The sequence below is a fragment of the Tachypleus tridentatus genome, chromosome 1 (assembly GCF_004210375.1).
Source record: "Tachypleus tridentatus isolate NWPU-2018 chromosome 1, ASM421037v1, whole genome shotgun sequence".
NCBI lineage: Eukaryota > Metazoa > Arthropoda > Merostomata > Xiphosura > Limulidae > Tachypleus > Tachypleus tridentatus.
The window spans coordinates 39597638-39612347 of record NC_134825.1 but is presented as its reverse complement, the minus strand read 5'-3'; the positions used below and the strand labels follow the sequence as shown (position 1 = coordinate 39612347).

Here is a 14710-nt window from a genome sequence, read left to right as displayed (position 1 = left end):
TTATACAATTTGTGTACTTTTTAGCTTCTACATGGTTTAAGACAAGTTAAATGACCTACAATTCAGCAATGGACAAAATCTGTAAGCAGAATCCTACATGCAATCACAAAGCCAAACCAACCATGGCAGAGTCCATAGTCACCTAATTTTAAACCATTCATAAAAATGGAAATACAATAATGGTTTCAAAGGTGGTGTTCAAACAGAATTTATACTTTCAGTTGAGAGTATACAACTTTTCCAGATGACTCACTGACAAAATACAAGTGGGATGGTACCAACCCATGATGGGATGGGCTGATCACATTCTGCATTATCATTCAATGTCAGACTGGTATCAATTAACTATGCCTAAAGTCACAGATAATAAGGAGAAATAATAGACAATATATTTCCAAAAAACAGAGCCAACTTAGGCATGAAGATACAGCACCAGGTGAGATGGTGTAGTAAGGATAGGATCTTTGCAGCATATTGCAAATATCTCAGGTGAGGTGTAGGATAACAAAACCCAGCATACAAAATTTGGGCCAGTGAAGAGAATAAAACCACCAAGCAGAGCCAAAACCCCTAACAATACACAGGATCTAACAACTTCCAGAGACACTCCCCAGTTTACCCATAGATTAGAAATGCATAGTCTATCTTTGATCAAATGAAACTTCAGTAGAGAACATACATCTTCTCCCAAAGAAGTGGAAGTGAGGATGTAGAGGAGGTTCAGTTCCCTTGTGGCTCTGATTCAAAGATGCTTAGCATGCAGAATAAATGTCAGATAATGGTAAAAACTTTGTTTCTTGAGATAAGAATGTGAAACTACTTACTGTAATCCATTCAGTCTCAGCTTGTATGTGATGACCAACAAGAAATTTAAGAAACATGTACAGAAATGCTGTTTGCCAATGTAGGAACAAAATGTTCAGTGTCACCACTAATTTTAATGCTGAAAAACGTTAACACTTCTGAAATAGTCCTAAGAGACTTCAAGTTTCTGTGAGAAGGATCAGAACAGTACTGATCTCACAAAGACTTGGAATAATCCCACCAGAGCAAATGGTTTGTCAGCTCAAAAAGGTGGTGGTGTTCTTTTGGTTTGTGCCTTGATGGCCATGAAGGCATAAGAAGAGATGAATGAAATGGTGAGAAAAGCAAACCCAAAGGGTATTAATAATACCCTGTAAATCAGCAACCTGTTGATTATCAGACCACAAGATCAAAATAGGATGGTAGGTATACTTTCTATTGACCTTTCAAATCTTGTCCCAATCTATTTTGAAATGATAGTGGAAAAGACACTGAAAGTGAAGTTAATCCCAGGTTCTTTCTGCATAGGACATCTAACTTATTCAGCATAATCACAAGCCTGATAAAGGGCCATGCAAGTGGAAAAAGTAGTATATCTATGAAAAAGATATCCCACACTTGTTTCTGAGTGTTCTGTCCACATTGGTAGTCAAGAGGCCATCATTGACAAGGATGTAACAGTAAGCATGTTGAGGTTTTATGGACTATGAACAGCTACCTGCACAATACAATCAAGCTGCTGCATACAAGCAATCATTAACAAGGATGGGTTAAAGACAGCAGGATCAAGCTCCAAGAAACTGTTGAAAAAGGGTTTGTTAGCCTACTCCAGTTTTCACCATGGCATTGACTACATCTGATATCTTTCAGTATGATGGAAAATTATCACTGCCTTGGAAATCACTGTCCACCTTCCAAGAAAAACAAATAAAAGGAAAAAACAAACAGCAAAAGGCTGATGTGAAATGTGAAAATAAGTAGATGAACTTGTACTGAAAAAAGAATTTTTGTGATCTGTAAACACATGCTTCACATGTCAATCCTCCTATCAACATCACTACCAACCCTAAGTGGATTGTATCCATTAAAAGTTCCCATGATAATAAGGGGATGGCAACTTCTCAATAATCAAGATGCTCTCCTAATGACAGATAAAAAGAACAAAGTGTGATAATATGGATAATGGAGACTTGTATGGCAACAGTCTTTTGTGGTATACTGAATAATACAATCACAACTACAGGTGCAATAACACCCTTAACCCATTTATCAGACAACTTTTCCTTTGTGTAAAAATAAAATTACTATAAAGTGAGAACAATGGCAGTTTTCAGGAACTTCTCCTGTAAGAAGACACACAGGATAGTAAGAACCGATCATGATCTTACTATCATGTACATAAATTCATAAATCTCAACAGTTCCACAATATCAATGTGGCCATTTTTACATAGAAGATATTAGAAATCTAGGTGGGGAGCCTTTATAATTTGATTTACGACCTTTATCTCAGTAGAGGGATTGGCCTCCATAGATCCTGCCCTAGAATCATGTGGCAAGTTTCTTTTAGGTAAACATAATTCTAAAAAACAAGGATGTAGCTGTAAAATAGTCCTGAACCTTTACTGTTGTCAGTAGTAAGGATAGAGATTGTAACAGACATGGAGGGCAGAAAACAAAAGAAAAGACTCTATTAAGGGAATTTTGAGAAATATGTATTCTCTCATCATGAGAGTGCACCAGAAGGCAGCATCATAAGTTCATTTTCGAAGATAGAGTCACACTCTTCTGATTCTCAGGACAAAACGTTTAGTGTTTTAATTCATTATACCTCCTTCTCTTCCAACCAGCAGATGAATGTGAATATATATAAGGTGGGAACAAAAATAGTTCACAAGGCCCTAACTGGTACTCTTTGCCAGGCTTTATCTATACAAAAATCACAAGTTAAATAACTACAGTAAGATGTTATTAAATGTTTAAACTTATGAAATTGAAAACAACTAGAGGATTAAAAATACATGTCATAACTCTACAGTTCAGACAGGATGATAAGGCATAGAGAATGGCAAAACTAGAAGCCATATTCAGCTAAAATATTTAATTTTTGAAGTGTGGTCATGCCTCAGTGTTGATACTTCTTAATTTGAAAGACCAGTAAGAAGCTCTTTCTTGGAGATTATGGAGAACCCTCTTGGTAATAACTCTTCTAGAAGAATTCAAAGAAGTATGGAGAGTAACCTCAATAAGCATATCCCCAAAACATTTTGACTTTCAACTGATGTTCATTATCCCATGGTCAGGATATTCCAACAAACAGATCCCCACATATTAGTTTCTTATTCAACTCTGGAGAGCTGCAAAGCACCTCTAAGCCATTTTGAATCTTGGGAAGATATTTCTGAAAGAGAATTTAATATCAGAAAAAAAAAAAAACAAGGTGTAGCAGTAACAGCAGATGGCAACAATGAGGTGACAGTCTTCTATCTTTGTTCATTTAACAACAATTTCTTTTGAACTGGAAAATCTATTATAAGAAAATGCAAATATATTTAAGTACTTATTGACCTCACTCATCATGGTACCCAACTCAGGCACACATTACACTGTCAAAACAGAACAACATAGTAGCACCACAGTTTCTTGGGCACCGTATCTGTACGCCATCACCAAACATTGTCTACAATACCCATGAGTGTGTAGGTGGAGAGGGCCATCCCACCATCGACTATCTAGAGGAACTGAATGCTAGTGATGTGTTGCAATGGCACAAAGATTATCTCTCCTCCACTTCATCACAAGTCACCATGCACAGCAAGCACATGGGTGGAGATCTGGATCCCAAAAGAGGTAGACTGTTCAGAAATCCATATCAAAGGGTAATTTGTGAAAAATGTTTCAAATGAGATATCACATTATAGAAATGAAGATATTAAAATTGTACAAGATGTTCTGAATTACACTTCTGAAGATGTGTTGAAGTATCAAAACACAACATGGACTTAAGACTATACATCCTTATTAAAAATAAGGTTTTAATTGAATTTACAAAAGTTCCTAAGAAGAACTGTAAATGACCAATGGCTGTACCACAATTAAGTGAATACAAGAAAACACAAATCAGGCCTTTCCAGAGAAACAATTTGTTCTTAATGTTTAAAGATTATTAATTAACTAGCTACCAATAAAATGAAACTGATAATCTATCAAATAAATAACAATATTAAAGAAATACAAATATGCTTACAGATTCAGTATAACCAAAAGCATCTTAGGTTAATAAAAAGATATAGTAGCTAGACTTAAAAAATTCAACAACAGAAGGTAACAATGCATGCAAAATCAAAGGACAGTCATTAGCTACAGCAATCTAATGTTTTATTCCATCAAACACCAGCAGAGAAAAAATACCAAAAAATGTAGAAAATGTCAAGAGTGGTACACAGTAGAACAGATGGTTAAATGTCTCTGGTAGACACAAAAAATAAAGTTCCAAACAAAATTACATTTGTAATTATAGATAAAAATTTGCTGGCCACATTTAGCTAAATCACATTTTATAGAGTACACAATACTTCAAACCAGTTGTGTCTACCCAAGTTTGAAGTTCACACAACTTTCAGTTAAGCTAATAATAGCCACAGTTTTATGTTTTCAGGATAACTGTTAAAATTTCACTCCACGAAACCAACATCAAAAAATGTGTTCACTAAATAATAAGATTTTAAAAAATTCCAAAGGAAAGATAATTTTAAGTATTTACACAGCAGTTGACACAACTGTTAATTATTTATTTGTGATAATAATGATCAGTATTTTGTTCTTAAATAAAAATCAATAACAATTTAATCATTTTACTTTGGTGATCATAGGAGCTAATGAACATGAAAATGTCTATTTTGAATAATATTTATACAAAGTAAAGCATGTTTATTTTATAAATCAGATTATTATTATGAGAGAGATAACTTTCTCTAGGTTATTCTTTATTTGACCTGCACTACACAGATATTTAATATGTTTAATTGGAAAATGTAAGCCTAAATATGATTTTTCAACATATTTAAATTAAAAATCAGATGAATTTCAGGTATGTGAAATATATACATAGCTAAATCACTATCATTTACAGTGTATACTAAATATCAGTCAGTTTTCATGTCTAAGTTAATCTAGTCTTAGTGATTGTATTATATTTTCAGGTTACTATTTAAAATTTCAATCCATAAAATTAACACAAAATATTTATTCATTTAATAAAGAACAAAATTCCTAGAACAATAGTACCAGGTTTTCATAATGTTTATGGAGGTATAAACAAAGAATCACAAGCTGAGACTGTTTTACCATTCAATTTTAAAATTAAAATAAATGAAAAACGTCAACAACAGGACACTCCAACACAATGGTGAAATGCAATGGAAAAAAATCTGATATCTTAATTTATTATGTTGCAATATCATATACCTTACCTAAAATGCAATATTAAAGTAAGAATATAGGAAATGTAGCCACATGGACACCCATTGCAATTTTTGTTTGGCACATCTGCACGGATCTTATGATAAATATGATTGAAAAAATCTGAAATCCTCATTTATTATAACACAAGATCACATACTTTATCTAAATTTGCAATGTTAAAAAAAAATTTTCTTCATTTTTTGTTTCACTATAAACTAACCTCCCAGTCTAAGTAATCTTGTCCATCTTCAAAATGTCGGAGAATGGAAACAGACACATGAAGCTTGTTAAACTCGTCACGAGTAATTGGGCTAAAACGACTGTCTTTAAAAGCACTGTTAACAGTCAGAAATCACATTATTGTTTTTAAAAACAATACAACATTTTGGAATATATGTTATCTATGTTTTGAACTTAAGAAACTCGTAAACACATTTTAATTTTAAAAACATTAATAAAACAAACTATCACATGATGCATGTTTAATAAACACTTTTTACAATAACAACATTTTAAATACACAAAATATTTATCTAGAATCTAAATTATACCTTTACATTTAATTTAAAAAAATACACAAGATATATTTTCTTGAATTGATTGATTTAGTATTTCATGGCACAAAGCAGCTTGGCTATCTGCTCCAAACGTCCAGTAGAAAGGTAAAAATAAATTAAATGTAGTAAAATACATAAAAGGAAATGAAGGTAAAACAAAACATCATTGAAAAACAGAAAAAGTATAAAACCAATGTTGACATCCAGTCTACAAAGTTGTAAAGGACTTCCTGTAGCAGAATGGTATTGATCATAATCCATCAGGAAGACTAACAGGTAAGTACAAGAACCACCATCAGTCACCTGAAGTTGTTCTTTCCAGTCCTGGTTCCAGGTTATGTGTCATTATGACCAGTACTAATAGGTAAAGTAATAAAAGTGTTAAATGACATCCAGCAAAAGTGTAATAACAACTCGCCAGGACAACTAACAGGTAATTGAAACGGATAGTTCAAACAGCAGCGTCAGTCACCTGAAGTTGGTCTTTCCAGTCCTGGTGTCGAGTTATTTAATGTTCTGGCCATTTTACAACGTCATATTGGACTAGAGAGATTGAAACTGAAAAGGGAACAATTAAAAAGGTGTAATGAATAAATATCAAACACTTAAATGAGGTTAAAAAGATTAATGGCCAGTAAAAAACTAAAAACTTTATCAAGGTAGACAGTGTCACCATCACCAATAACACTGTCCAATGTTACAGACAAACCCTGGGACAAAACAAGTTTAAAATAGTGCCGTCATTGAGAGTCGTAACGATGGCAGGAAAGTAAAATGTGGCTTACAGTGATTTGAGTGTTACACAAACTACACACTGGTGCATCAGTTCCAGATAAAAGAAAACAATGAGTTAAAAAACTGTGACCAATGCGTAGTCTAGTTAGAACAACTTCCTCCTTCCAAACCTTACGGAAGCTAGACAGCCAAAGCCCAATGTAGGGTTTTATTTGAAAAAGCTTGTTGTCACGTTGCTCACTCCAAGTGGACTGCCGGCTGGCACGGAGCCAAGCCTTGAATACAGGACCATAGTCAATGTACGGAATAGGCACAGTTGTGATAGTGCCAGAGGAGACAGATTTAGCTGCCATGTCTGCAAGCTCATTTCCGCAAATAGCAACATGGCCTAGTATCCAGAAACACTGGATAGAAGTAGCAGTTAATGAGAAATGGGCCAGTTAGTTTTGAATATCAAGCGAGAACAGAGTGTGAGCCAACGTGTAGCAATTCCAGGGCCAATATAGAACTAAGCCAGTCAGTATAAGTAGTGCAGTCGAAGTACTGCTCAGCTTCAATATGATCCAGGGCAAGAGATATGGCATACAGTTCAGCAGTGAACACAGAAGCTGTAGAAAGGATTCTGTGTGCAACCACCAAACTGCAACAAACCATGGCAGAGCCCACAGAGTCAACTGATTTTGAACCATCCGTATAAATTGGAATAGAAAGGTTGTTCGAAAGATGTTCAGTAAATAAAAGACAGTACTTCCAATCGGATGTATCTGCCTTTTTCAGATGACTTAAAAAAAGGTCACATTTGGGGGATGGGCTGACCAGTGGATTCTGCAATGTTATCCAAGGACAGACTCAATTCATCCAATTGCGCCTGGATGTGAAGGCCAAAAGGAGCAATGGCAGATAGTCTGTTTTGAAAAAGTAAGGCCCACTGAGGAAGGAAAACACATCCCCAAGAAGGATGCTTTGGTAAAGAGTGAAGTTTCAAAAATACAGTAAATACAGTTGCAAATGGCGAAGGTGCAAAGAAGGTTCATAAGATTCCACATATAAGCTCTGAACTGGGGAGGTGCTGAAAGCTCCAGTGCATAGTCAAAGTCCTTGATGATGAATGTGGTCCAGCATCTTTAAGGCCAAGGGTCTGGCAGAGCCACAAACCACTGATCCAGTCAAGTTTTGAATGAATAAGAACACAATATATCTTTAACATAGAACATCGATCCGCTCCCCAACTGGCAGCAGAGAGGACACGGAGGATGTTCAGTGATCTTGTGCATTTGACCCATAACTGCTTTAAGTGTGGTATAAAGGTCAGCTTACAGTCAAAGATAAGCCCCAAGAACTTGGTCTCAGGGACCACTGGCAGCGAAACTTCACCCATACGGAGTTCAGGATCAGGGTGGATACCCGTTGGCAGCAAAAGTGCTGGAAACGGTTTTAGAGAGAGAAAAATTAAAGCCATTCGCCGTAGTCCATACATGATTGAGGGCAGTTTGTACTTGCCGCTCAGTATATCTCATGTCATCAACATAGAGCTTGTTTGCAACAGTGAGAGGGAGTTGTTCAGTGATGGCATTTATCTTTACACTGAAAAGTGTGACACTCAAAACACAGCCCTGAGGGACCCCAAGTTCCTGTATAAAAGAATGGGAAAGTGTCGAACCCACACAAACTTGGAATCTCCTGTCCATTAAAAAATTTTTTAATAAACATAGGTAAATGGCCACGTAACTCATATATATGGAGTTCTCGCAAAATGCCATACCTCCATGTTGTATCATAAGCCTTCTCAATGTCAAAGAATACTGAAACAAGATGTTAGCATTTGAGAAAGGCTTCGCTGATTGTTGTTTCAAGTCGAATTAGGTGATCTGTGGTGGAATGCTTTCGTCAGAACCACACTGGGTGGGCGAGAGGAGGTTGTTTGATTCGAGGAACCAAACAAGACGAGCACTAACCCTCCTCTCTTAGGTCTTACAGAGACAGCTCATCAAAGAAATTGGACAGTAGTGTGAAGGAATCTTGGGATCTTTCCCAGGTTTAGAGAAAGATAAAATAATAGCCTGGTACCAGGCATCAGGAAAAACATTCTCCTGCCAGATCTGGTTAAAAACAATTAGAAGAATATCAAGAGAAGCAGGAGAGAGATGGTGCAGCATGTCATAGTGTACATCATCAGGTCCAACAGATGTACTGCCAGACCGATGAAGGGCCATTTTCAGTTCCACCAGTGTAAAGGGACAATTATAGTAAAAAAGACAGTCAGTTCTAAAGGAAAGAGGTGAACACTCTGCCCGAGCCTTGATGGCCAAGAAGGTGGAGCAACAAGCAGAAGTGCTAGATACCCGGCAAAAGCTTTCACCTAGAGTATCGGCGATGCTCCGAACATCAGCTACCTCTTGGCCATCAGAGAGTTAGGTGAAGAGGAGAACAAAATTGTAATACCCACTGACCTTTAGAATCCTGTCCCATATGACCTTGGAACTGATGGTACAAGATATGCTAGTTGTGAACTTAATCCAAGATTCTTCTGGCTTTGACGTCTTACCCACCTTGCATGTGCACGGGCCCGTTGGAAAGCGATGCGGTTCGAAAGTGTGGGATATCTATGAAAAGTATCCCAGGCCCATTTTTGAACCTTCCGTGCCAAGTGGCAAGCAGGATTCCACCACGGACGAGGATATCGTAAAAAACGTGTCGAGGATTTAGGAATACACTGAGCAACTGCTTGTATAACACAGTCAGTTACCACTGCCACACAGTCGTCTATTGATGGCTGATTCACGATGGCAGGATCAAGTTCTGCAAGAGCAGTGAAAGTGGACCAGTCTGCCTGATCCAGCTTCCACCGTGGCACAAGGGTAGGGTGGCATCGACCACGGCCAGTCTCTCTCAAAAGTATAGGAAAATGATCACTGCCTAGTGGATTATTGTCAACCCTCCATGAAAAATGGGAAAAAAATGAAGGGGAGCAAACTGAGAGATAAATAGCTGTAAAGGACTGACTAGGTGTGTGAAAATAAGTGTAAGAACCAGTATTGAAAAGAGAAAGATTGTGATCAGAGAGCATACGCTCTACAGAGAGACCCCTCCTATCAATAACAGCACTTACAGCACTTCCCCAGAGAGGATGATGTCCATTAAAGTCCCCCAGGATTAGAAATGGAGATGGCAACTGTTTAATGAGAGCATCAAGGTCTGATTGATCATATGTCTCTCCAGGGGACAAATAGAGATAACAAACTGTGATGGTATGACCCAAGGAAACACGGATGGCTACGGCCTCCAAGGGTGTGTTGAGTGACAAAGACAAGGTGGGCACATGCTGATCAACCAATAGTGCCACCCCTCCATGAACTCGACCATCACACAGTCTGTCATTTCTGTACAGAGAAAACTGATGAATGGTGACTGTATCAGCAGGTTTTAGAAATGTTTCTTGTAAGGAAAGACATACAGGATGGTAGGAAGCAATCAGTGTTTTGATATCATCCAGATTAGAACATAAACCTTGACAGTTCCATTGTATCAAGGTGGCCATTTTTAATGATGGGTAGATGAAGTGGCTGGAGAACCCTTCTGTTTACGACCACGTCTTTTTTTCCTTACTGTCCTTATTCGGAGGAGGTCTATTGACCTCCATGGATCCTGCCCTGGGTCGATGGGGCAGGTCTTTGTTGTTGGAAGGGGATTCCAGTGACTGAGAATGCAAACAAATGATTGTTTTGCATCATGGGATTGGAGAAAAAGATGTATCAGAAGAAATGCCTGTATTTGAAACTGAAGGATGTGGATCTTGAGGTTTGTTGGAATGTATGGGAGGAACAGAGATGGGTGTGAAATTCAATTTATCAACCTTTTTAACCATGGAGTTCAAAAGGCTTTTCATTTGTTTTAAAAATGATTCTCTTGGAGGTACAGAGAGATCTGTCTGCACTCCCACTGTAGTTGTGGAACAAAGTACAGCAGCACATGATCGAGATCGAGTGGCGGACAGCAATATCCGAGCCTCAGGATAATTAATGTTATGGGCCATTTTCAAACGCTGCACCTCTTTTTCCTTCAACCATTTAGGGCAAGAACGAAAGTATGAAGGGTGGGAACCATTGCAGTTGACACAATGTGGGTCCGTGTGACACTCATAGGCATCGTGGTCCTTGCCCCTATAACAAGCACATGTCAGGGAACCATGACAGGACGTCTTTGAGTGGCCGAACCTCTGGAAACATCAAAGAGGGTTTGGAATGTAGGGCCGTACCCTGCAAATTAGATAACCTGCCTTGATGATGGCAGGTGCATGTGGTGATGTAAATGTCAAAACAAGGATATTGATCGACAGTGTAACTCTGTCTTTGCGAGTGGAGAAGCGCCTCACTGCAGAAACTCCTTGAGTGGAGAGACCAGCGAGAATCTCTGACTCGGGGACGTTCTTCAAGTCCCTCTCAACAATAACTCCTCGTGATGAATTTAAGGTAGCATGATGGGTAACCCCAATAGGTACATCCCCAATTGCCTTTGAATTCAAGGAGTTCACTGTGTTGGGATGTGGATGTTTCAACCAATGTCTCCAGATCGGAGCTTCTTTACTGACTTTGGAGAGCCAGCAAGTCCCTCTAGTCCCTTCTGAATAAAAAATGGGGACATTGGCCCTAAAGGTTTTTCTGAAAGAGAATGTAATATAAGAAAATGGGGTACAGGTGTTACAGATGTTGAAGATTGCTGCTCAGAGTCTTCAAGATGTGGTCGTTTACCTATTGACTGTTTGTTCACTATTTTATTTAAATTTTTTATTGGAGGATCCACAGGAAAAAAGGAAAATTTCGGTACCCACTGACCCCACCTACCATGGAGCCCTATGAGGAAACAAACTACAATATCATGTAAGGACATTGCAGCAACGCCAGGGTTTCGTGAGCACTATACCCAAACACCAGCATCAGACAATGTCCACAACACCCGTTGAGAACTTCCAACACTGGTACTTGGTTGACTCTAGCCCAAGTTGACCAGCCGATTGACCCAAGAGGGGCCACCCAAAGGCTGCCCGTCTACAGGAATTCAAGGCCAAAGTAGTGTGTTAAGGTTGGACCCCTCAACCACCAAGATCCTCTCCTCCCCTTCACGGGTCGCCACGCACAGTAAACACGTGGGTGGATGTTTCAATCCCAAAGGAGGTAAACTGAAAGAACAGAACCTTCCCTGGGAGGTCCCCTCACCACGTACAGGAATCCACACCAAGGGGTTTTCTTGAAAATTTAAAGCACCAAAATACCACTATCTGTAGCCTTTAAGCAATACCATTTGTGTAAATTCAAGTTATATGAAATCAAACAGTATTAAATGAATAAGCTTATGCTCGTAGTAAACCAATAACTTACGAAAAACAATACACATATACTGACTTCTTTAACCATGTAGAACATATGCAACTGTAATGAAAAATCACACCCATTTCTTGATGTGCAAATTAAAAATTTCTACCCTACTTGCATGGTTCCTATACCTTGGGCAGAATGAAATTCCCCAACTTTTCCCAGACCTTTCCATGACCAAAACATGTTATTCCCACATCATTTGTTCTATGATTGTAATATATCATTACCTACAATAGAATGTGAAATTCCAAAACATTATTCAGTACTTTTTAATAAATACAAAACATGCTGTATATTCAGTTAGTGTTTAAATATTACCTTCAAAATTTCAATATGATCGATCATGTTGTAATTGAAACTTTATCTATTAGAACATGAACAAGAGGATTTTTTTATGATAGTGCACACTGCTCACACTTTTTAATTTTAATCACAAAACATTCATCACATCATAAACACTAAATTTTATAAACTGTAATTTCTGCATTGATTTCTAATACATGAGAAAAGCACACTGATGTTCCCTGTTGTAAAATGAATTTTTTATCACACCTCTTGTTTGTCAAATATCTATCAAAGCAACATTTTCAGTGTGTATGTGCATAAAAGTATACATTTTCATTTACTATCCATATATTTTAGTAAACTCGTGTTTCCAGTGTCTACAAAACAGTTACACATTAACAAAATTATCCACTGATCAAGAGCACATTGCATTAACACATACTTCAAAATTAAATGTATCAAGCTAATTTGTCTGAAGTTTTGAAATCTATGAGATATGATTACAAAAAGCATCAAGTTACCATGACTATCTTCACACTTGCACAAGTTTTGTTATTCATAAAACTGCCAGATTATTCACGCTTACAAATAAATAGGTTATATATTTCAATTATACATATACGATACTTTGTACACATAATGAACTGAAAGCCATAATTTCAAAGGAAAACCTAATTTCCATCAAGCCATGCATGTTCATCTTTGCTTTCAATCTTCAAGTTTTCCTCTCCTTAGCATCTTGTTTGTTCCTTAACAAACAGTATATTTTCCTAATGTACTATACAGATTTCCAATCCATTCAACTGTATATTATTAAGTAAACAGGATATATTCAGTTATTTGCTGGACAAATTAAACTGTTCTACAAAGATTCTTGGATAGAAAACAGTGCCACATTTTTGGAAACTTTTACAAGTGCCATATTATTAGTTATTGTCAATGAAAAATTTTCCTTAATTTGATTTTTCTTTCCAAAAATTATCTCCAACTTGCTAATATTATACACTGCTATCCATATTTTACTTTATATGGACATTCCTTAGCTGTCACAAGTAATATTCTCCGTATCTTTTGGAGATACTGCCTGTCAGATATACTTGGCATGCCAAATGTATCAGATCTAACTTTAAATTTGTTGCACTGATAACAATTTCCTTCACCATATCCTAGAAGCATCACCAAGCCATAGAAAATTCACTTATTCTTCACAGTTTTTGTATGCAAAATGACGTCCCTAATGTTTACCTGGGCAGAGCACAAAATATAAAATTCACTGACTTTTGCCTCTTTCCCCGACTCATTAGAACTATGTACTTACCTTGTCACAGCATATTCCCTGAGTCCATTGTGTAGATTCATTGAGTTAAAGGTTCCAATACAACCTCTCAATCTCCTATCTTTTCCTATCTTCCATGTAACAAAAAGGGGGCTAACAAAAAAAGGAAAAAGTTACAAAAAAAACTATCCTAAAAAAGGTAAATGTGTAAAATTTATAAAACTGCAGTATTTTCAGTTAAAATTTAGATCTCCATCACCTAAACATGTATTTGTGATAGATATTAACCTCTTCCTACAACTTAGTCAAACGTATTTGTGATAGATTTTCACCTCTTCCCACAGTTTAGTTAAACATGTATTTGTGATAGATATTTACCTCTCCCCAAAATTTAGCTAGCTTCCCCATGTTTCTTAAAGATTTTGCATGCCTATAAACTTTAGGGAACTTGTACGTAATTTTACATAAATTAAACTAATACAGGAATACCTCTATGCACATTAACTTCCCTTATATACTTGTATTCATGAATCTTCATTATTTAAAAATATGATGAAACAATGATGTACTGAAAGCATGAAGGATGCGTAAGAATGCATTTCAAGGTGAGTATCTATCAGAAATACGTTTTCATGCAAGAAAAATATTAACTTCTGAGACAATACCTCATTCTGTAGTGTTTTAGTTCAGCAACTGGAATTGGACAATAATTAGAATCAGTAGAATTTCCCAAAAACAGAAAAACTATTTGCTAGGATATTAAAAAGAATAGCACTCACACCACCTTATTTAAAAAAATAATATTCTAATTTGTAAGTATGCTTACAATTACAACCCTCTACTTTTACCTTTCTTTTGACACAAAACATCAAATATTATTCACAATAGGATAAAATATCAGTAGTTAAAAAAATCTTTTTTCTCATTTATTCACACGATATACAGAACAAAAAAAGGTTATAAAAATATTCACATCATAAAGCACATCCATTTTCTTTATGCATCATACATTAGCAAATGGTCGATAACTGTATCTTATATACAGACCCAATACACACACTGAGCTTGCTGGAGACCCAGGCAGACTTTTCCCATAAAAAAAAATTATATGCAATGTTTTACATTTAATTTACCAGTTCTTGGGATTAAATGTTTTGTTATTTTTACAATGACTGTCTTGCAACACACTAGTCAGTTTTGCAAGTTCAAACAAATTGA

At 36.7% G+C, this 14710-nt stretch overlaps 1 protein-coding gene across 6 annotated transcripts in view; it reads right to left on the bottom strand.

The window, feature by feature from the left end:
- The window catches only part of LOC143246603 (uncharacterized protein CG5902-like), a 95199-nt gene that overhangs the window by 62253 nt on the left and 18236 nt on the right, over positions 1 to 14710 (bottom strand). For all 6 annotated transcript variants that reach the window (XM_076493621.1, XM_076493651.1, XM_076493644.1 and 3 more), the window contains 2 exons: positions 13535 to 13645; positions 5488 to 5602 (listed from right to left, as the gene is read on the bottom strand). In XM_076493621.1, coding sequence (XP_076349736.1) covers positions 5488 to 5602; positions 13535 to 13645 — 226 coding nt within the window. The remainder of the gene's footprint in view (positions 1 to 5487; positions 5603 to 13534; positions 13646 to 14710) is intronic.